The sequence below is a fragment of the Spermophilus citellus genome, assembly GCF_964194105.1.
Source record: "Spermophilus citellus genome assembly, chromosome: 4".
NCBI lineage: Eukaryota > Metazoa > Chordata > Mammalia > Rodentia > Sciuridae > Spermophilus > Spermophilus citellus.
This window is the reverse complement of record NC_138185.1, coordinates 136,999,928-137,024,024: the sequence shown is the minus strand read 5'-3', so window position 1 is coordinate 137,024,024 and position 24,097 is coordinate 136,999,928. Positions and strand designations below refer to the sequence as shown.

Genomic DNA, 24,097 nt, shown 5'->3' with positions numbered 1-24,097 from the left:
CAGATTTTTTTAAAAATATTTTTTTTTAGTTGTAAGTGAACACAATACCTTTATTTTATTTACTTATATGTGGTGCTGAGGATTGAACCCAGGGTTTCACAAGTGCTAGGTGAGTGCTCTACCACTGAGCCGCAACCCTAGCCCAGCTTGACAGATTTTTAACATTTATTCATTCAATTATAGAAATTTCAACTCTTTCAGACCTCCCAGTGGAACTTTGATTAATCTGGAACAAAAAAAGAGATATAATCTGATTGTTTAAAATCACAGTTTCTATCTTTGCAGAGACTCAAATGCTGTGCAGCTTTGGGAGCTGGGAAAGAGAAGTTGCCCAGCGGAAGGTCCCAGCTTGGCATTCCTGGCTTCACGTTCCAGGAACAAAGGGAGGGGCAGGAAGGAAGGGGCCCTGTCCACCCAATTAGGGGCTTCCCGTCACAGTGCCTGTGGAGACCCAGGTCCCCATCCTGGCCAAAGAAAGACCCACCAGGAAATGGCATCTGGGGTTAGAATAGTTACTTACTGGCTCAGGCATAGGGCAAGGGTCTCTGAGGAAGTAAATTTGGCAGTTTATATTTTTAATAGAACAAATAAAAGAATGCCTATATTTCTCCCCTGAGCCAAGTTTCTAATTACATGAATTTAAATGAGATGTGTGTCAATAAAAGGATGTAAGACAATGGAGGACAGCCGGATCTCCCCACATGGATTTTTCCTGTGCCCTTGAGGTAAGCAGGGCCACTATTAGGACACTGCCTTAGTCCTTGCCCCAACCTTTCCTATTCATGACACCTGGTCCTATTTCCCCAGAATTAGCGGCTCCAGTTCCATGCCAGGCACCTGTGCCTGTACCCCAGCACTCTGTTGATTTGTTTGTATGACCCTGCAGTACACCCTGTGTCCCTCTAGCACCTAGTCCAGTGAGTGTCCACATGAGTCAGGCTGCCCTTCCTGTCCCTAGGCTCCTTCCTCTTCGATCCAGCATTCAAATGGTCCCCACCCCTTCTTAGAACTCAGAGCTAATCTCCAACTCTATAACTGCTTTTTAAAAATATATATTTTTTAGTTGTAGTTGGACACAAATACCTTAATTTATTTATTTTTATGTGGTGCTGAGGATTGAACCCAGGGCCTTGAACGTGCTAGGCAAGCACTCTACTGCTGAGCCATAATCCTAGCCCTGCCTTGACTACTTTGAGAATAAATGTTCATAGAACAAATTCTCCATGACTGTCCTCTGCCTCACTGCCTGGCCTTTTCTTAAAGCCTCTTATAGAACCCCATAAACCACACTGAGCTTTGCTGTGCCCCAGAAGCATGCTGCATGTTGGGGTCTCTACACCTCTGCCTAGACTTTTTCTTCTATCGGGATTGTCCTTCGTTCTTCTCCACTGATGACTGTCATTGTTCTGGGGCGCCTCCTTCCATCCAGCAGGACAGGACCTCCCCCCTGTTTCCTTCTGATAGCTGGGGTCTGATTTCTGTTGTAGCCCTTGTGTTCCTGCCTGACATAGCCCACCACTGGACTGGACCACAGGTAGTAAGAGGTCAGGTCTTAACCATATCTGCAACCCCAAGGCTGGTTGTAGATGATTTGTATCACCTAAATCAGGTTCCCTCTGATATATTCATATAGCAAAAAATGATTTTCTTTTCATAACATATGTACAATTAAGGGTATATTTGTTTAGTGATTAGAAGACACAAATTCCAGTAGAGACTCTAACCTTTATTCTGTTCATGACTATATACCCAGGATGTACCATTGAACATGGTAGGTGTTAAAGAAAAGTTGGGTTTATTCCTCCAAAAATTAAAAATGGAACTGTCATATCATATGGCAATCTCATTTCTGGGCATTTATTGCAAAGAACTGAAATAAGGATCTCAAAGAGCTATCTGCTCTCCTGTGTTCACTACAAGCCAAGATACAGAAACAATACAAACATCCATAAATGGATGAATGGATAAAGAAAATGTGATGTGTTCATACTATGGAATATTATTAAACCTGAAAAAGAAGGAAATTCTGAAGTATGCAACAACATAGATGAAACTTGAGAGAACTCATAGAATCACAGTGAAATGGTGCTTTCTAGGGTCTGAGAGAGGGGAAGTGGGGGTTGCTAACCAATGAGCTTGAAGTTTCAACTCTGTAAGATGAATGAGTCCTGGAGATCTGCTGAACATTGTTTCCATAGTTAGCAATGCCATATTGGACTTAAAAACTGTTATTTTTTTTTGGGGGGGGGGGCGGAGAACAGAAATAAATCGTTAAGAGGGTAGATTTCAAGTTAAATGCTCTAACCAAAATCAAATCAAATAAAATAAATTTGGTTTAATCAAGAAACTTGACTTACACAAGAAATATAACTGATTTTTAGCAAGCTAGTTAGGATGTAGTTGCTTAAATAGTTCTAGAAAACTATAAAACGTGTAAATCATCTTAAATATAAAATATCTGGGATCACTCAAGTGTTTTATATTTTCAAAAACAGCCCCTTCAGCTAACTCCAGTGGCTGCTTCAGTTGAACCATGTGGGGAGTTCCATTCTTTCCAGGTTGAGTTTTCCCTGCAACTGGAATAAACTATCTCTGAACATTTTATCATGGTCAAGAGAAATATGATGGCCAAAAATAAACAACCGCAGCAATTATTCCTGAGCTCTTCTTCCATTCCTGCACTGCCTCAGAGCTTCTTCATACCACCTGTCATGAGGTCCTTGCTGGAATGAACCCTGGTTTACCGAGGTGGAAACAGACAAGAGAGGCTAAGTAACTTCCCCAAGGTACACAGCCCTTTTTCAGGGTAGCCAATATTCAAACCCAGGGACTCTCATCTGAGAGCCTGTGCTTTCATTCATTGCATGGTGCCATGAAGAAACTGGGATGGTGGAACTGGTTTTTATTTTCTTCTTTTTGATGTGTGGCTTTCTAAGTATTCTATGATGAATATGTTATTTTTGTAAAAAGAAAAAAACATATTTTGCAATACACTTGCAATATGCTACTGGGTCAATATGACTGAGGTTGCTCCTTTTCTTTTATGCTGTGTTTTCAGGGATGGGGGCGGGAGGGGTGTCTGGATTTCCAGCACTTTCCAGACAGAAGCTGTGCTTGGTGTGCCTGTCGTCACCCTGATAGTGAAGCGGTATCTTTGCAACTATGCAGCCCCCCCTTCCACCACCAGCCCCAGGGAAGAGGCAGCCCCCAATCTGCTGTACTTTTCAGAGCAGTGGGACAAGCTCATGGTACCACTGAGGACAGAATAAATGAGTGGTTTTGCTCTACCTCCCTCTTTTCTCCAGCCTGTGCCTCTTCCCCACTGGACCCAGCACAGTTGTGGGAGAGAGGGGTGTCCAGACTCCCCCTGGGTGTGGGGACAGGCTGATACTCAACCCTGTCTGCCTGAGAGACCCAGTGAGACTGTGAACCTGCCCAGGGAGGAGAGAAAGGCATCCACAGAAGGTCCCCTGAGTTCCTCGCCTTTGGGGGGTACTCAGTGTGAGTTCACCTCGAAATTCTCAGTGGGTAATGGCTAGCTCTTAGAGAACGCAACCAGCTATAAAAAACAGAAAACAAAACCCCTGCACTTACTAGCCCTCGCTATTTCACTGTACCTGGGTTAGCCCCTGCCAGACTTAATTTTAGACAAAAACAAGGACCAGATGTATCAGGGAATGGGCTCCGTGCTTCCCCTCTGCCTCCGTCTCCCACTCCAAGGCTGTGTAAATCAATTTTTCTGTGCCTGTTTCCTTATAAAATAAACAAGCCGACCTCATAGCCCGAACCTCCTTCCTCTGGGAGGTTGTGAGGATACTGGTAGGGCAGATGTGTGGGGAGCAGGTAGCCCATAGCATCACACCACAGACATGGGGATGGAGGAAGGTTCTCAGGAATAGGTATGTTGTTTAATGAACTCTGTTGCTTCTGGTTGTCTGACCAAGTGAAAGGAAAAGTGGGTTTCTTATCTCATTTCCTTTTTCAGATTAAAAATTAGGTTAAGAAGCAGGCTCATTTAAAGAGGACTGGGTCTCATGAAAATCAAAGGGAGATCAAAAGGAAAAAGGAAAGGGACTAGGGGGAGGGAGGAAAAAGGGAAAGGGAAATACTGGGGAATGATCTTTCCTAATTATATTGTTATATTGTGTACCCATACAAATATGTAACAACAAATCCCATCATTATGTACAACTATAATGCACCATTAAAAATATAGAAAAAATAAAGAGAACTAGGTGCTGGAAAAAGACAACAATGTTATATGACATTTTAGGCTCTTTTCTGGAGAGGAAAGTTGGTAAAAATCCACCAAGAAGCTGGGTGTGGTGGTGCATGCCTGTAATCCCAGTGGCTTAGGAGGCTGAGGCAGGAGCATCACAAGTTCAAAGCCAGCCTCAGCAATGGTGAGGTGCTAAGCAACTCAGTGAGATCCTGTCTCTAAATAAAATACAAAATAGGGCTGGGGATGTGGCTCAGTAGTCGAGTGCCCCTGAGTTCAATCCCTAGTACCAAAAAAAAAAAAAAAACCCGAAAAGTATCCATCAAGAAACACCTACATGTCCCAGAGACTGGCCCAACCATTTCATTTTGCTGGGCCTTGATTTCTACATCTATAAGATGAATAAGATGATCAATAAGGATTCTTAAGTTATAGCCGTATAAGGTGGTTCTGAATAGGAAACTTCTCTGAAAAGTCAGATTCTTAGGAAAGTTGCTTGGCATGGTGACTCACACCTGTAATCCCAGTGACTCAGGAGGCTGCAGCAGGAAGATTGCAAGTTCAAGGTCAGTACTGGCAACTTAGTGAGACTCTGTCTCAAAATAAAAAATAAAAAGTGCTGGGGATATGCCTCAGTGGTAAAGTGCCTCAGGTTCAATCCCCAGTACTCTCCTACCTCTGCCTGTGTTAAAACACACACACACACACACACACACACACACACACACACACACACACATCTCAGGAAAGTCAATGTAGCTCATTATATAATACAGATATAACTAGTTGCAGGACTAAAATAAGAATGTAAAACCTTCAGGAAGCTACAGGGATACTGAATGATTAACTCTAAATAAGAAAACTATTAAGAAAAAGTTTCATTTTATTATAGTTCTTCCACTGGGTTCATTGGCTACAGCATGTGGGCCAATTAGAAAATCCCTGTATGTTTCCATGTGGGTAAATAGCTGCCCCATAAGTTTAATTCACTTTTCATCCAATCCTAAACAACTCTATATTGAAAAAAAAAATCACCAAAGTCAAGGTCAAAGGATGCTTATGAAATCATCGAATTCAACTTTCTAATACTGTATCAGAATTAATAGAATCCAGGAATCAAGTGTCACACACATGGAAATTACCCATTCCTCATTTTTCAAGTGGGCTTTGTGTGCATCAGGCAAGAAAGCCTTGTACAATACATCTATAAATCAGACACAGTCAGCTTGGCAAACATTACTTACACACAATTTTCTTGAGGCAAAATGCCAAGGATATCAGACTCCACCCAAATGTGATAAGGCCAAGCACTGTCAAATAAGGCCTTGGCCCTGACAATGGGTCTTGTCATTTTGAATTGCGGAAGGGCAAAAAGACAATGTTTCCTCAAGCCACAATTTTCTGAAGAGAGATGGGAAAGCAAGATGACAACTGTGGGATCAACAAAGGGCTTCAAGGCAACTTCTGACCCCGAATACCTGCCCAGTCTTGTCCCTCCTTTGAAACAGCCTGTCCTTGCATGAGAGCTCTGGGAGCATGTGGACATCAGCCAGCCACCAAGTCCAGCTCCAGCAACTAAGTTATCAGTCACTGGCTTATGAAGCCAAAGTATTACTCAGAGGTGGTTATTTCTGGGTCTATATCACAGATGAAAAGACAGATCAAGTCAGTGGAGAACATGTGAGTCCACACTGGGCTCTATATTAAAAAAAAGACTCACTTATTTTACAAAGCGAAGTCCATGTAGTTACCAATAGTACTTTAACTTGGTCAAATGCCTCCAAAGAAGAAATACTTTTAAAAGAGTCATCAACACTAAAAATCAATCTAATACATAAACGGTGAGAAATAAAAATTAGAATCATAAGGAGATGCTGTTCATTTATTAGATTAGCAAAGATAAAAGAAAGAAACCCAGAAATCCCCTGTGCTTGAGGTTTATGGAAACAAGAACATTCTGTCCACTGGTGGGGTGTGAATAGGTGCACTTTATATATACACATGTATATATATATATATATATATATATATATATATATATATACACACACACACACACATATATATATAAGTATATATATGTATATACACACATAAAATATATATGTGTGTATATACATATATTTTTAAGTTGTTGATAGACATTTATTTATTTATTTAAATTATTTATATGCGGTGCTGAGAATCAAACCCAGTGCCTCACACATGCCAGACAAGTGCACTACCACTGAGCCCAAGCCCCACCCCCAAACAGGTGCACTTTTGAGAGCAGCATTTTGACACTAGCTAATACCATCAATAGACAGCTTTGGTTGTCTTTGGTTGAGCAATTCCACTTCTTAGAATGTATATTATGGCTACATTTACACAATGTCTTGATTAGTTTTATTTTTTAATATTTATTTAGTTGTAGATGAACATACAGTATCTTTATTTTTATGTGGTGCCGAGGATCAAACCCAGTGCCTCACACATTCGAGGCAAGCACTTTACCACTGAGCTACAGTCCCAGCCCCTTGTTTATTTTTTTAACTGACAAAAAACTACACATATTTATCTTGTACAACATGTTTTGAAATACATATACATTGTGGACTAGTTAAGGTGACCAATGAACATATTACTTCACATACTTATTTTTGGTGGTAAGATCACTTAAAATCTACTCTCTTGTAATTTTCAAGATACATTACATGCCAACTGTATATTCTTATATTGAACATGCAAAACTATCTATATTGATTGTGGCACTGTTCGTGACAAAAATATTAGAAATGGTTTGCATGTCATCTGTGGAAAGCAAAACAGCTGCTGTGTGCATACTTGTAATCCCAATGACTTGGGAAACTGAGGCAGGAGGATCATGAGTTTGAGACCAGCCTCTGCAACTTAGCAAGACCTTGTCTCAAAATCAAACATAAAAAGCTTAGTGGTAAAGCACTTCTAAGTTGCATCTCCAGCACCAAAAAAAGGAGGAGGAGAAGGAGATACTAGTTATTCATTCTGGCACATCCACAGGATGGAACAGGTGGTAGGCAGCACCACAGTAACGAAATGGACAAGCTTCAAGATTGCAGGTGGAAAAGTCACAGTACAGAACAGTGTGAGAAAACCCTCCTTAGCCCCCTAGATCGTAGATGGAATCTGCTTGAGGAGAGGAGGGATGTAAGTAGGGACAGATGTTCTTTAACTTTTTGCAACTTGAACGTTTTGTCCTAAGCTTGCACACACCTACACACAAAACAATGTCATTCCACTGAAGAGCATTTCTGAAAGGTGAAATGCTAAGTAAATTGTATTTTGTATCACAACTTGGATTCAAACAAGAGGTGGTTTTGAGAGACCAAAAGAATCTAGGTGAAATCGGGGTTTCTTGAGGACACTGCATTATGGTACAAAAGAGAAACATCCCCAGCTACAGGAAATAGGAATTTGGCAGAAAGAATTGGAAAAGTGACAAAAGCTGGGCACCTTGCCACAGAACACCTCCTCCTTGTCACTCTCTGCAGCAGGTCCCGGATTCCGACCTTGCCTGCATTCTCCTGGCTTTACTGTGAAGTGCAAATGTTTAATTTACCTCCCCTTTTCTTTCCTCTCCTTCCTATCTTTCTTCTTTTCTTTGATCACTGAAGAGCAGGATCCTTGTTGGCCAGAGTCCCAGGACCTGGTCCCACTACTTTCCTCTGGGAAATGCCGACACTTGGCTTAGCTGGCCTTGGGATCCTAGCCTGTCTATTGTGGGTCTAACCCCAGTTCCATAAAAAGAACAGTGACTGTCATTCCAGCATTCTTAATCACAACTCTGCTAAATGCATGTTATCTCACTTGATCTTCAGGGCCCCACACTAGGACCTAAACTCAGGTCAGCCTCTTCCAGGACCCATAGTAAGCTTGCCTGCACCTCCCATTTTACTATCTGCTTCCATGGAAATCACACATGCCAGGAAAGCCCTGTGATTTTCAGGATTTCAACATCTACTGGCTTATTTTCCATGAAGTCAATCCCTCTCTCTCAGCTTCATGGTTAAAAAGAATAGATAATATCCGGCCAGGCGCTATGGCTGATGCCTATGATCCCAGAGGAGGCTGAGGCAGGAGGATCATGAGTTCAAGAGACCAGCCTCAGCAACTTAGTGAGACCCTGTCTTAAAAACAAAATAAAAAGGGCTGGGAATGTAGCTCAGCGGTAGAGCTCTTTCTTAGCAAGTGCATGGGTTCAATCCCTAGTTCTGCCAAAAAAAAAAAAAAAAAAAAAAAAAAGATAGAAAGAAAAGCTAATATCTATGGAACACCTAGGTATTTAAATACCTAGTGCCAACTGTATATGCTTACATCGTACATGCAAAACTGTCTAGATAATTCAGATCCTCACAAAATCCAACATTGTGAGGTTGAGTACTTTTATCTTATTTCAACCAGCTAGTGGAAGGGCCAGGGAAATGGAAAGACACTGCAGTGCCTCTCAGCATGCATTGCTTCTTTTCCACCTAGAATCCTGCATTTACAATCCATCACTCCCATCCTCCAAGTCAGAGGCCACCACTGGGGTGGGAAGGAGAATCTTGTTTTCCACCTTTAACAGGGATCAGCGTTGTCAAACAAGAATGTCCCCATTATGCTAGGGAAAGCTATTAAACATTTAAAGAGCAAATGAACTTTTTTTTTTTAAACCTTCTTTATGTTCATTAGAAGTTCCTAAAGTCACAGACTATCTTCTAAATAGGTCTACAATGCTTTGAGGGTGTTCCTACGTGGAATGAAGGCACAAGTAGAGGACAGCAGCATCAGGCCATGACTCCCTTCCTGTCAGATGCCCAAGAGGCTAGTGCAATAGTTGTCACCTGATCACCTGGTGACCCCTGCAGGTTAGAATTGTCTCTGCTCCCATAGGAAGACACTGCTTAGTCCCAGAGCCCAGTCTGGTACAGGGCTGTCCTACCCCCATCCCCTCTCACCTCCTTCATCCCTTGGAGGGCAGCACTTACCCAAGGTAAGATGGAGATGAAGGACTGAGCCAAAGTCCTTTTCAAGCACTTTTCTTTCACTTTGCCTGGGGGTGGCGGGGTAGGAGGATTGGCTCAGGAATAATGCTACCCCAGATTCCTCAAAGCGGAGCCTTCCTGCATCAGATCCCCAGGGCAGCAGCCTTTGGGTCCCACCCAGGCACCCTGACCCAGGTGCCAGAGCGCAGCACTTTCACATGTTCCCTGGGTGAGAACTTTGCCTGTGGGAGCCTGGTGACCACCCCACTAGCCTTCAGTGCATCGTTCACAGCCACAGAAGCAGAAGGGGGCTGGAGAGGAAAGGGTAGGACAAGAAGCAATGATGGCCACAGCCGAGGGAGGAGAAAACCAATCAACCAAATGAGCCTACAGAAACTGAGCGGCAGTCCCAGGGCTGGTTTGTTCCTGTCTAGAACAAGAATACCCGGATGTACAATGATAATTCTATGTAATCAAGAGAAGTTTTAAAAAGATAACCTTTCAATAGCTTCCTGTTACTCTCAGAATAAAATCCACCCATTTTTCCAAGGCCTCCAGTTCATACCAGCAGCTCCCCCTGATCTCTTTGCCCACCACTTCCTGGCTACTCCCCAGCCTCCAGATCTCCCTGAACCTGCCCTCTGGCCTTTGCTAATGCAGCCTCTTCTGCAGAGCCTTCCCTGAAATTCTGCTGGGTGAATCCTCCACACTTTCTGTAGAGCCTAAATGCCACCTACTCAGAGACCTCCCCTGACTAGCCACTTAAAGTAGGAACACATCCGTGAAGGATGCAGCAAGAGTTTCCTCCAAGCCCTTGTTTCAACTTCCATTTGTTTTGTGTTTTGGCTCCCTCATCTCCTTCCCAAGTCCATAAGGCAGCCAAGGCTCCATCTTGCTGCTGTTAAATCTAAAGCATCAGGGACCTAATATATAGTTGGTGCTTAAGAAATTAATCAGAGGGCACCTTGCAGAGTGTTGTACCTGGCAGACATTCAATGTAGAAAATCTCCTTGTCCTTTCTACTGTCCTTGGAATAAGAATATAGGACAGTATGTACTGTCTTTCCCCAAGATTACCATTAAAAATTACTAAAGGGGGAAAACAAACAAACAAACCAGAAGATTTGAGGTTTGAAGGGAAAAGCATCAATTATGTTGCCTCATGTGGTATCCTTCCCTAGGGCTGCCTTCTCAGAGTGTGTGACTGGTGGCTTGTTTTGTCCCGGTTGGTGTCAATGTCTCTAGTGATTCATGGCATGTGCTGTGGAACCAGCCTGTCTGGTTTGAAACTCACGCAGATACTTTATCAGTCACTTTGGTCATCAGCTACCTTAAGACTCATTGGCTTAAACAATAACTCTCTGGCGGTTCTGATCATGGGCTGGGCTTAGCTGGGTGGCTCTTGGTTGAGGTCTGTCATGATGTGAGAGTCAGCAGTTAGGGCTGCAGTCATCTGATGCCTAACCTGAGCTGGCTGATGGCTCCTTCATGCACATCTCAGCTGAGTCAGCCAAACAGCTGGGGGCTACCTGAGCCTCCCGGCTTTTCTGGGGACCAGCTTGGGCTTCCCTGCAGTATGGTGGCCTCAGATGACATGCTTTCAGATGACAGCTGTTTTCCCCTAAATGAACATTATAAGAGTTCCAGGTAGAACCTGCAGGGCTTCTTATGGCCTGGAGTTGGGAAGTCATGAAGTGTCACTTCTGCAAATTCTCCTGATCAAAAGTGAGTCAGAGGGTCAACCAGGTTCAAGGGGAGAAGCCTGCACAAAGACCTGAATACTGGGATGTGTGGCTCCGAGTATGGTGGACAGGGAGGAGGCATGGACTGAGAATACCCATCATTCTTGCTCTATGACTCTGAGCCAATACTTAACCTCTCTGTGCCTCACTCTTCTCTTCTGCAAAGTAAGACAAATGTTCCCACCCCACAGAGCTTTTGTGAAGAGCAAATGACTTCTAATATAGGGAATGCACTTAACTTATCATGTAAGTATTAGCTATTAATCTTTTTTTTTTTTTTTTTTTTTTGGTTCCAGGGATTAAATTTAGGGGCACTTCACTGAGCCACATCCCAAGCCTTTTTTTGTATTTTATTTAGAGATATCTAAATAAAGTACTAAATAAGTACTTAGGGCCTCACTAAGTTGCTGAGGCTGGCTTTGAACTTGTAATTCTCCTGCCTCCGTCTCCCGAGCCACTGGGATTACAGACATGTGCACTGTACCCAGCTAGCTATTACTCTTGTTACTCAGAATAGTAAGGAGCACGCTTCTTCCCATTGATTTATCTATCTCCCAATATCTATGAAATATTCTATGATCATGAGCTACTCTATGTGCAAAGTAAGAGAAATGTTCTTTTCATTATCAAAAAAATTTTTTTCCTCATTTAAAGTCCAAATTTTAAGTTTGTATAAAATTAGCTATCCCTCATGATCAAATGAGCATTTAAAATATTAACAAAAACTAAAAACAGCTGCCAGGGCCTGGAGAATGGCATTTTGAGTCACACTGATAATGTGCTCACTTTCAGGCCAGAACCACCGACACTTGTGGTGTGGAATTTCCCATGGCATTGGTAGAAAAGAAGCCACAAATATGTTTGTCAGCAAACTTCCCTGAAACAAAAAGAAATCAGGATTTCCTGCCAGAGGCCCAAGTAGTGAGTGATGTCTAGCATCTCACAGCCTAATCTGATACTGGACTTTAGCACTGGCTAGAAAACAGGATCTGCCAACAAATCATCAGAGATGGGCCTCAGTCCCTGGGGCCAGACACTGTTCTGTTGCTGCCAAATCCAAACAAAGTTCCGAGGTCACTGAACTCCAACTCTAAATATAAAAATGGCTTGATGATCCGAGTCTGTGATCTATTCTATAGAATTCTCTACTCTATTTCCTATCTCTCAGTGTTCCAGGCAGCCTTTAGAATAAAACCTGGTCTCTGCCATGTGTGTGCCCGCCTGCCATGTACCCATGATCTAGCACATGTGCCACTCTTATCCCTCCAAAAGGCCCTGAGCTCACACAGCTTTCTTTGTTCTTTCCCATTCTTTCTGCTGTCTAGAAAAGATGGTAACAGTAAGGGCAGCTGTGGTCATCTCTCCCTTGGCCAGGCACCAGGCAGATGCTGTGGTAAGAGTACCACACAGTCATCTCACTCCACCTTCACCCTGGTCCACTGAACTTTGCTGGCCTGTGAGTTTGCCCATTTATCCTGCAAGGTATTGATTAGGAAGAGCTGGGCATGGTGGCACCTGTAATATCAGTTACTCAGGAGGCTGACACCGGAGGATCACAAGTTCAAGGCCAGCCCAGGGTGACTTATTGAGACTCTGTCTAAAATAACTAATAAATAAAAAGCTCTTTATGAGGCTAGACATATAGATCAATGGAATAAATTCAGAGTTTAGAAATAAACACTTGTATTTATAGCCAATTATTTTTCCAGACAAGGGTGTCAAGATAATTGGGGAAAAAAATTGTCTTTTCAACAAATGGCACTGAGGCAACCAGATTTCCACATGCAAAGGAATGAAGCTAGACTTCTACCTCACATCACAGGTAAAAATTAACTTAAAATGGATCAATGACTTAATGTCAGAGCTAAAACTAAAGCACTTAGGAAAAAATATATGAGTAAATCTTCATGACCTAGGGTTACGCAAAGTCTTCTTAGATAAGATATCAAAGTGCAAGTAACCAAAAAACAAAACACAAATAAACCTTCATTGAGATTAGAAACATTTGTATTTCAGAGGATACCACCAAGAGAGTAAAAATACAACCTACAAATCAGGAGAAGATATTTGCAAATTGTATGTCTGACTAGTACATAGAATATAAAAAGGAACTGTAACAATTCAATAAATAGCCAAATGAAAAAATGGACAAAGGATCTGCCGAAGAAGGCATACAAGTGGTCAACAAGCACATGAGAAGAAGCTCAACATCACTAGCCAACAGGGAAATGCAAATCAAAACCACAAGGAGATACCAATTTCATATCCACTAGGAGGGTAATCAAAGAAACACACAAAACCAAGTGTTGATGAGGATGAGGAGAAACTCAAGCTCTCAGACACTTGTGACAGAAATGTAAAATGGTGCAGTGGCTTTGGAAAAAAGTCTGGCAATTTTCAAAACGTGTAAGTATGGAGTCATGATTTGATCTAGAAATTTCACACTTAGACATGGATCCAAAATGAATGAAAACATACGTCCACACAAAAACTTACACATGAATGTTCATAGAGCATTTCTCACACCAGCCATAAATTTGAAACAATTCAAATTCCTATCAACTGATGAATAAGCAAAATGTATATCCATATTATGGAATATTACTCAGCCATAAAACAGAACCAGTACTGAGATATACTATAATATAGAAAAACCTTGAAAACATGAAGCTAAGCAAAAGAAGTTAACATGAAAGGCTGTTCACTGAATGGTTCCATTTATATGAAATGTCCCAAATAGGCAAATCCCTAGAAGTAGAAAGTAGATAAATGGTTGTCTAGGGCTAGGGGAGGAGGAGAATGGGAGTGATTGTTAATGGGTATGGAGTTTCTTTTTGAGGTGATCAAAATCTTCAAAAATTCATTGTAGTGATGGTAGAAAAAAATACTGTAAAAACAAGAAAACCACTGAATTTTTAAAAAAAGAGAATACAAAGCCTAAATAAATAAATAAATAAAAAGGGAAGAAGCACCTTTAGCAGTTTCACTGACTCTACCTCTTACGTCCCCTCTAGTTTGGAGCTGGTGTGCTCACTGTGCATCTTGATTAGAACTCTGTAAGGCACAGGGGCCAGACTGGCTCATCTATGTGTGTCTACCTCAACTGTGGGTGAACATCTGTGCATGCCCATCTGGGTCATTTTAAATTCTGGCACCTGGGATTACGCTTGGCACCCAGTAGATAATCAATATAAATGTGTATTCAATGAATGTCTCTAGTGTGCCCTTAATATTAACCATTTCTTTTATGCCATAACTTCTAAAATAAAGCAGTCTCAATATCTCTCCTTTATTTTAAACTTCTTTTCCATTAAATATTTTAAAAACTAAATGACCAGTTAATTTTACTTCTTACCTGCTTCCAGAGAGATCTTTGCTTTCAAATTTTAAAAACAATTCCTCAGTAAAAATGACTGAGATATATAGGAAAAGAGTAGAAACAATTATACAAAAATAGCATATTCAGCTCCTAAATAACAAATCCATATTTCAAATAACTATGAAAAGTTTTTCTATTCTGTGAGACAGTAGACTTTTGGAGCAAAGAAACCAATATCCAGAAAATAGAACTCAGCCTTTAAAAACTCTCTGACCTTCAATAACAATGCAATGGTGCTGAAGGTAAAAACAGCTAACATTTATTGAGCAATTACTATGTGTTAGGTTGGGCACTATATTTTCTATATATCTGTATTTTCTACTGACAACCTATGTGATAGGTATTATCATCATCTCCATTTTACAAACAGATTAATGACGTTCCCAAGGCCACATGGTCAGTAAACAGCTGTGCTGAACTTGAATTTTAACCCAGGATGTCTGATTCCATATGTGCTCTTCCAGTTTCACTATATGCTACAGCCTTTGGGGACTCCAATCCCTCGATTCCACTAAGGAAAATAATTTGTTTGATTCTGGGTTTATACTGATGAGTGTAGGTTACAGAAACAAACTCAGAAAAACATGAACATATGAAAATCTAAGTCAGAATAGGAGTGAATAGAATGTGTGACTATCTCACACTTGAAATTTCATTTTAAATGTTCTTTAAACAACAGAGAAAATATCTGAATAAATAATATGGTCAGGCCAAATGTGCAAAACCTTGACTTGCTCCCACTCTGCTAGGCTGGTTCTTTCTGACTGTTTAAGTCTTGGCTAAAATGTTGTCTCCCTGACTTTCCTAGGTGTGGCCAGCCCATCTCACTGGCTTCTCATTGAGTTCAGTGTCTCCTGTTTCCTTCCTAGTACATGGCATTATTTATTTAAATGTATAAAACAATTTATCAGCTTCTTTTTGTCTGACTCTCTCTTTAGAATATCCACTCTACAAGGGCAGTGACTATCTACCTTGTTGGCTTAGCTAGTATCTGTTGCATGAACAACTTTGGAACAATTTGAGGCACTGGTGACTGGCTGGATGACCACCTAAGACTGAAGTGACCTCAGGACAGGGATAATCTGTACCTTTTTCATCCTGACTTGGTATCTGGCTCATGGGAGCTCAACACATCTTGGCTGAACTCGTTCATTTGAATGAACTGCTGCCAGCCTAGAGGGCAGTCCTTCTGGGTGAGACGAGGCTCTGTCCACTCTACTTGATCTAAAGGTGCTGATGCAGGGCCTGAAGAAGCCTCAGGGATCTGAGAGCTTGAACTGCTGTAAAGTTAAAAATCTAAGAAATCAAGCAGAAAAATCAAGACACCTTGCACCAACTGCAGATGGGGAGTCAGGACGTGAACAGCACCTATAAGGGCCATGGCAATGAGCTCAGGTGACTTCAGTGTGTGGTGCTGCTTTTAAAAGCAGGGATGGTCCTTGGCTGTAACTGCTGGTGATAAGAACATGGTGATGGTACTACTTCACAAATGCCCCTTTTTATTTATTATTTCCTACTCTTATTGATGATACCACCCAAATCAGTCCTGAACTTCCTTGTTCCCAGGGATAATGGACAGGTATTAGCAGGGCACTCTGGAACTCTTTGTTGAGGCTCAGGGTGCACCTCCCAAGCCCTGGGCTTGGTTGGCCCCTCCCAGCTGACCCCAGGTCTCCTTCAGGGGTCAGGGCTGCTATAGAACCTGACTAACCTCTTGCTCCAGGCTTCTCAGTTCTTTAGGGGAAAAGACTCATTTCTTTTTGCGTTTTTTCCCTCTAATTCTTCTCATTGCCAAAGCCTAAGAGGGGAAGTTATTCTTATCTGGACATCTCTAAATGTTCTCTCTCCTTTCCTGGGCAGTCATCAAAATCCGGTCTTTTGTCTTTAAAGTTAAAAAAACTTGTCAAGTAGATGTGTTTGTACTTCCCTGATTATGGTCTGTTTTCGCCTTTTCTGTTTTTTTTCCACACCCTTATTAATCACAACTTGGATTTCCATGCTGTTTCCCAGCTCCATCAATTCTTTTCTGATTAAGTTTGAGGCCCTGAGCTTGGTTGGCAGACCCTTGAAAGAGCCTGTTCATTGGGACCTGCCAACACTCAGGTACCAGACTTAAGGATATTTGTATGTAAATGTTAAAACGTGAATTAATGATTTTGAAGCTTTTGTTCCATGCACTACTGCAGTTTATTGTTTTTACAAGAGTTTTCTGTCCTTCTATTTTTCTCATCTTCTCAGTTCTAGTTCATTGGCTTATAAAGAACAGGCTGGGAAGGCTGGGGTTGTAGCTCAGAGATAGAGAGCTTCCCTCTCACATGGGTTCGATCCTCAGCACCACGTAAAAATAAATAAACAAAATAAAGGTATGTGTCCATCTAAAACTATTTTTAAAAATTAAAAATATTAAAAAATTAAAGAACAGGCTGGGATTGGTAGAGACAAGGGCCTCAATATCAGGAAAGACACTGTTTTAAAAAATTTTCTAAATTTGTTCTAATCAGTTAAACATGAGAGTAGAATGCTTTTTGACACATTGTACCCAAATGGAGCACAAATTCCCATTCCTCTGGCTGCACATGGAGCAGAGTCACACCAGTAGTGTAATCATACATGTATATAGGAGATATTCTTAGATTTTCACTTGACAAACTGTTGGTTCTGGAGAGAATAAATAGATGTATTTGAAAATTCATATTAAGAGCTGTTTCTTTTTTCTCTAGAGTTATTTACATTAAAAATATTTTTAGTTGTAGAAGAACACAATATTTTTATTTTATTTATTTTTTTAATGTGGTTCTGAGAATCAAACCCAGCCACAGCCCTAGTCCATAGAGTTCTTTATATTTTTTAAAGGGAAAACTGTACCATTCTTTTTGCTACAGTCAAGTCTATTGAAGGCTACCCAAAACCTCACACTTTTAGGAAACCACAGGAATAATTTATGCAACGAAACCAGCACCTCAAAACACCACTGTGCTACATACAGATGGACAAGTACAACAGCGGCCCTACTAGAATTGTTCAGTGTTCTCTTGTTTAGAGAGGGGTGTCATGAGTGAAGCCAGAACCCAGAGGTTTGTTCCAAGAAGGTGGGAACACATTGGTGTCCATGCCAAGTCCAGAAATAAATCCTAGCTTATGTTTAGTTTCTGCATGGAATAAACAGTATTGTAGGAATCAAACAGTGCAGGAGCCAGAACAATAACAGATTAGGAATAAAAACAAGGATGTGCATGTGGATAAATGTGCTCTTCTCATTGCACAGAATAAAAAACCTAGGTGCTGTCATCAGGGGCAAAGGAGGTTCCATCTAGAATGAACTAGTTCAGATTTTACCTACCCAATTCAGGAAAACAATCCAGAAAATCTCAAGTTTTCAAAATTTCATTCTTTGTTGGCAAGAAAAGAATCAAGAAAAGTTTGTGGAACTTTTAGGGTGGCTATTAATGGATTAGAATAAAGTTATTATAAATATATCTGAACATTTTTATTCCTGCTTGATGGGAATTCAATTATTTATGCCAGCCAGGAAATAGTTCAATAACTAAACTTAATCTTTTGTTCCTAAAGATTTTCTGCTAACTATAATTAAACTGGGGAGCATTTGAAGGGTAACATTTCTTTACAGAGCAGTACACTAATGACTGCTCCAAAATCAAGGGCATGAATGGGTTCATTTATATAGTTTATAAAAAGGAGATTTACATGACGGTTCCTCCCCCAATTGCTGGCTGGCTGACTAGGCAGTCTTGCTAAAGGGAGCTCAGAGCACTCCAACAGGAGGCTGGAGGCAAGCACAATGTCCTGACCTCTGAGGTCACTGCTGAAGTCTGCTGGTGAGAAGGTTATACTGAGATGAACATGAACTAGTGACGACCACCTCTAACACGAGTGAGCTGGCCATGTTCTGTATCAAACCTATACCATGGAATGTAAGTTATCCCGTAGAAGGGTCAAGTGTTTCTTCTTGTCACCAATGACTGACCTGAGAAGGGTATGTACTGGCTGTATAATGCCCACATTATGCTTGTGATCACACTGGCTCCTCTCCCCAGCACAGAATATAAAAGCCCCAGGTCTTAGGATGCAATGAGAGAAGATTAATGAGGAAGCACGGAGCCACAGGTGAGGTGAGGCACGCGACTGAACTCCAGGCTCAGAGTCCCTATTTCTGCTTTCAGCACTAAGGCATCTGGACTCCTTATGGGGGTACATTCTCACTGGACATGAGGCCACCTGGTCCCCAGGGTTCTGGGACCTGGCTAATGTGTGTGAGAGCTGCCCAAGATGATGTGAGACCAGTTTGGAAGTTCAGGTCCCTCCTGCCTCCATGCGACTCCCAGCAAAGCAGCACAGATGCTCAACCTTCCTTTTACAGTCTGCCTGACCCTGAGCTGATTGACAACACAGCGTTTGATGGAATCAATGTGTCTTCCTGGGGATGCTCTGCAGTCACCATATACTCACCCACCTCCTCCTGCATCTAAGCCTCCTTCCCAGCAAGCTCTCTGCCTAGGGTTTGAAGTCTTCCCCAGGTAGGGGTGGGCTGGTTCCCATATGGCTTTGACCTTCCACTACTGCTAGGAGCAGTCATTCCTTTGAGCCTGTTCTCCAAACTCAGTATCTTGTCAATAATTTTCACTGAATCCACTCTGCAGGTGTCCAGCTTGGTTACTCATCTGCCTGCAGCTGGAAAAAGTTTCCATGATGGCTGTACAGCAGCTTTCCTGGAGGTGTGTAAAAGGCTAAGAAAACTATTAAAGATCTTCCCTGTCCATGACCTTTGCACATCCTTGATGGCACATCTAAAGAAGTCAACTTGGGCTCGGGATGTGGCTCAAGCGGTAGCGCACTCGCCTGGCATGCGTGTGGCCCGGGTTCGATCCTCAGCACCACATACAAAGATGTTGTGTCCGCTAAGAACTAAAAAATAAATATTAAAATTCTCTCTCTCTCTCTCTCTCTCAAAAAAAAAGGTGAATTTAAAATCTAAAAAAAAAAAAAAAAAAAAAAGAAGCCAACTTTTCTGCGGGTGTGCCTCATTCAAAACTCAGTTATTGACTTATCTCAAGGCCCTCACTCCCTCCCTTCAGGATATGGCCAGTCCTTGGGGGGATGAAGTGTCCTTCAGGGTATCACAAGGTCACATAGGTTGTTAGAATGAAGTTTCTCTGTTCTAATTTGTATTTAAGGAGCCCCACTGGGAATAAGACTTTGGAGTCTCACCCGTGGCAAGGATGCTCCTTTTGGGACTTCCCAGTCAGGATCCTAAAAAGCTGCCCTGGGATTCCCCAGGTACATGATCAGATGTTGGTATTTCTCTGGATCCAGTGATGTATTTTCTTCTCTTCCTCTCTTGCCTATCACTTCTGCTTTTGCTCTGCTTCCATATTATTTCTAAAATAAACGCTATCTTGTATAAGGAGAGTGTCTTATTGTCTCTCAGATCTGACCTGCCAAATTCAGCAGCTGCACACATGTGTAATGCTTTAATGTTACAATGTGATAGTGAGTGGGAGTTTCCTTGGTTCTGACTGCTCAAGATTATATTTAGGTTTCAAATAGATAATAAATTCTAATCAACTAGCACGGGGTAGACATATATAGCAAGGGCTTAATACGCAGTAGCTGTTACACTATCACTAATGCACAGTTCAACTAAAGCTTTAAATGTAAGAGAGGCCTACTTGATGAGAAAGATAAGTCACTAGGCTTTTTGAGGGTTAATACATAAAAATGCACAAAGGAAAACAGAGAAGGCAGTTATATATCAGCAGTCCCCCTTCCTGTTTCATAGCAAAACACCTGAAGGGGAGGCAGAGACCCCCTCAATGTTTTAAATGTCTGTGGGGTCACAACTGGTATGTACTCCTTTGCCCAATGCTGACATCACTTCCTGGAGAAGATGGGACCGATCTAAAGCTGGACAAAAGGACATCAGTATAAGCATATTTGAGAACAAAGCAGTATTTGCAATAGTTTAAGCTAAAAACTGCTTTAAGATACTTCATAATCTTTGGGGTTAATGTGTTGAAAATGTCAGCTGACTGGGCTGGGGATGTGGCTCAAGTGGTAGCGCGCTCGCCTGGCATGTGTGCGGCCCGGGGTTCGATCCTCAGCACCACATACAAACAAAGATGTTGTGTCCACCAAGAACTAAAAAATAAATAAAAATTTTCTCTCTCTCTCTCTTTAAAAAAAAAAAAAGAAAAAGAAAATGTCAGCTGACTGACTAACCACCAACTGTGCCCCAACACCATGTGACCATTCAAGCTTGGGATCCCCAGCTGCCAGCTGCAGTGCTGTCACTTGTGGCTTGAGGTCCTTCCTCACCAATTGCTATGTCTGTCAGAGCAGCAGGGACCAGCTGACTGGCTCAAACCATATGTGCTATTTCTGTGCATAGGATGTGAGGAAGGTGAGGAAGTGCACGCCGTGGTAAATCAGACCAGGATATGAGTCAGATCATATTATAAAGGGTTGAAAAGGACCGATCTTCAAAGCACACTGAGCATCATGCCGGGCTTCAACATAATTGGAAAGGAGCCACAGTTTGAAAGACGCTTATAATTACTAAGTAAAGGAGAAACACTGAAGACTGTGAAAGGTTAAGTTTGGTCAAAGGCCTACAAGTGAAAAGAAATAGATAAGGTAGAAGCCATACTCTAAGGGTCTTAAAATTCTGCAATAAAAAGAAAGATTTACCAGGATCACCTACTTCTCCAACAAATTTTGGTCAGATAAGCAAAGGCAGTCAAGTAGCAATAGCACAGAAAAGCTATAGGATATTGGGCTTGCCTTATTTTTCTTTTCAAACAAAAAAATTTATCTGCAAGGCAATCTTTCTTGGGCCAAATTAATGGTCCTAAACTAGCTCTTTAAAATAAGAGAATCTATGGACAATGAGGTATAAAGATATGCCCCAAAATATGGATGTCTGTAAGTAACACTCGAAGAGTAAAAATCTGTTAACAATCACAATATCACAAATCAGTTAAATAAACCATGGTGTGTCCCTTTCTGGAATCCAAGCAGCTGTTAAAACAAGTGACATAATTTGAATATTCTTGCATAAAGTGATGTCTGAGATAAACTGTTATGTCAAAATATCAAGTTGTAGAAAATATGTATGGCAATCACATTTCTGTTAGAAATGATGTTTGGAGAAGTCTCTAAGGAGTCAGAGAAGACCACTTAAAACTGTTACTAGTGACCCATTGAATCATTTACAACAGCTATTTTATTTTTTAAAAATATTTTTTAGTTGTAGTTGGACACAATTCCTTTATTTTGTTTATTTATTTTTATGTGGTGCTGAGGATTGAACCCAGGTCCTCGCATGTGCTAGGTGAGCACTCTACTGCTGAGCCCCAGTCCCAGCCTCTACAACAGCTATTTTATAACAGAGAATAAAACCAACAAAGATATTTATAAGAAAAGAATAGTACACATCTGTTTTTTTTTCTCTAGTTGCAAGATTCTGGGAGGCCTTAGGTGGCCTAATGGTACTGCCAGCATCCCTGGCTGAATCAGTGTGCAGCAGGACAAACCCTGGGAAGGGTCCAGTTCTGGGCAGCCCTGAGCTCTCTGCAGGTCCAAGATGGCAGCAGGGAGGCAGCAGAGTCAGCATTTCTGAAATGCCATGGGAAAAGGGCTTACTGGCCTCAGAAGCCCTTTGTTTACCCCTGCCCCTGTCACAGCACCCTTGCAGGGCCTGTATAATTGCTCTTCTGCTTGGTGAGCTGTGGGGAGCTCACAGCTTAGCTATACTTGTGGCCATGACCCCAGACCACCACTGCTCAGCCTTGGCATGCCAGCACATCTCAAAATGGTTTTACTGGCTTGCTGTTCAAGAGGCTGCAAAGAGTTATTAGTGAGGTGTGACACAAACAATTCATCTGCACATCACTTCCCTCCCAGCAGAGCCTTGTGGAAGCATCCTTTCTTCCACAGCCAGGGTGAAGGGAGGTAGTTGACCTGCCCCTGTCACCACAGGAATCCATCCTAATGCCCTCCCAACCACGCATTTCCTCTCTGTAAATCAATGTCCTCTGGTCTTCCTGACAGCCCCTTTCTTCAGGAGAGAGGGGAGGCAACACGCCCATCTGTAGAAACCACCTGCCTAGGTCTGCAAACAACTGTTACTTCAGCCTTGTCTGCTCAAGGCTGAAGAAGCCCATGCTACTGTTGAAGTATTTTTGTTCTTCTACTTAGATCTACTCTGAATGCCTTACAGGCTGTTTCCACTGAGTTCTATGACAACTTGATCAATGTCTGACTTCTTCACCAGAACAAGAGCCCCTTGAGGGAAGAACTTGCACCGTCCCCAGTGCATAGCACAGCATCTGCTACCAAGTAGGTGCCCAGTAAAGGCTTGCTCAGTGAAAGGATGCTACAAGGGCTGCTGGGGGATCCATGGAAGTGGGAGCAGGGAGGAGCTTGGGAAGCTTCTCTTCCCTCCCATGTCCAGCTTGCCTCCTCTTGTTTTTGTAATATGTATCCAGGTGAATAGTTAGCAAGAGATATTTCCCCTCTCAAATGCTGGAGACTTATCAGAGCTGTGTATAACAGATGACAGAGTTTAAAGGAATGAGGAGACTTTACAAAGACCCCAGAAAGTTTCTCAGTTGAAATGCAGAGCCTGTGATGCTGACCCCCTGGTTGTTTCTTGGGGGCCCTTCAACTTATCCAGGGATACTGTGAGGTGTCCTGGAAAGTGGCTGTGCTAAAGGATGGGAAGAATATGACATAGGCCAGACATGGTGGTGCATGCCTGTAAACCCAGCAAGCAGCTCAGGAGGCTGAGGCAGGAGGAGCGTGAGTTCAAAGCCAGCCTCGGCAACTGTGAGGCAATAAGCAAATCAGTGAGACCCTGTCTCTAAACAAAATACAAAAAAAAAAAAAAAAAAAAAAGAAAGAAAGAAAGAAAAAAGAATATGATCCTCTTCCCATATCAGAGAGGATCTCAGACAGTCCTGCAGGAGGGCAGAAGGGGCAGGATGGAACACTGACCTCGGCTGATGCGCTGCTTTTCCCCAGATAAGATGCCAGGGCTGTCAATGATGCTGATACTCTTCAGGACCTGATTGGGCAGCTGAGAGCACATGAACCTAGAAGAACCAGACAAAAAAGGCGGGGTCAGAACTGGGCCTCACAAAGGGCTCTAACTCCAGGTGCCCAGGGCTTTCTGGGCCCACTTATGTCTGTTAAGTGGGGGTGTAGAGGAGGTTGGCGGACACTAAAGAAGCTTGTAAAGTTGCCTGTACAGCAGGGGCTTCAAAAGAATGATGGCAACTCCACTGGTGCCACACAATGATGCCTGCCTACGGGACAGATGTGGGAGGTAGGCTGGCTACTTACCACTTGATCTCTGTTAATTTTCATTTGATCCTCATATTAACCTCCTGAGGAAAAGAATTACTATCACTTTGGGGTAACTAGCTCAGTGTCACTCAGAGCTAGAGCTTACATCCAGGTCAACCTGACTCAAGTCCATGAGCCTCCCTTTCCTTCCTCCTTGCTCTTCCTGCCCAAGCATCTCTTCTCCTGTAGGAAATCCCATGACTCCTTTAGAGGGCACTTCTCCATTTGGCTACAGTACCCCAAACTCCCTGTCCTGTCCTGCCCATTCCCCGGGGTGAGGGCTGGAGGTATTGGGGTCTGTTTCTTTGTCTGGTACCCCCAAATTCAGCACCCAATGCCTCTTTGGTTTTAGCTCCAGGGAAGGGCAGGCACCTATGTGCAATGCCCCAAATCTTCCAGGTGTTTAGGAATCC

At 42.3% G+C, this 24,097-nt stretch overlaps 1 protein-coding gene across 1 annotated transcript in view; it reads right to left on the bottom strand.

The window, feature by feature from the left end:
• The window catches only part of EHD4 (EH domain containing 4), a 90,027-nt gene that overhangs the window by 30,985 nt on the left and 34,945 nt on the right, over positions 1–24,097 (bottom strand). Inside the window, exon 3 of the mRNA XM_081289429.1 lies at positions 23,334–23,431. Coding sequence (XP_081145555.1) covers positions 23,334–23,431 — 98 coding nt within the window. The remainder of the gene's footprint in view (positions 1–23,333; positions 23,432–24,097) is intronic.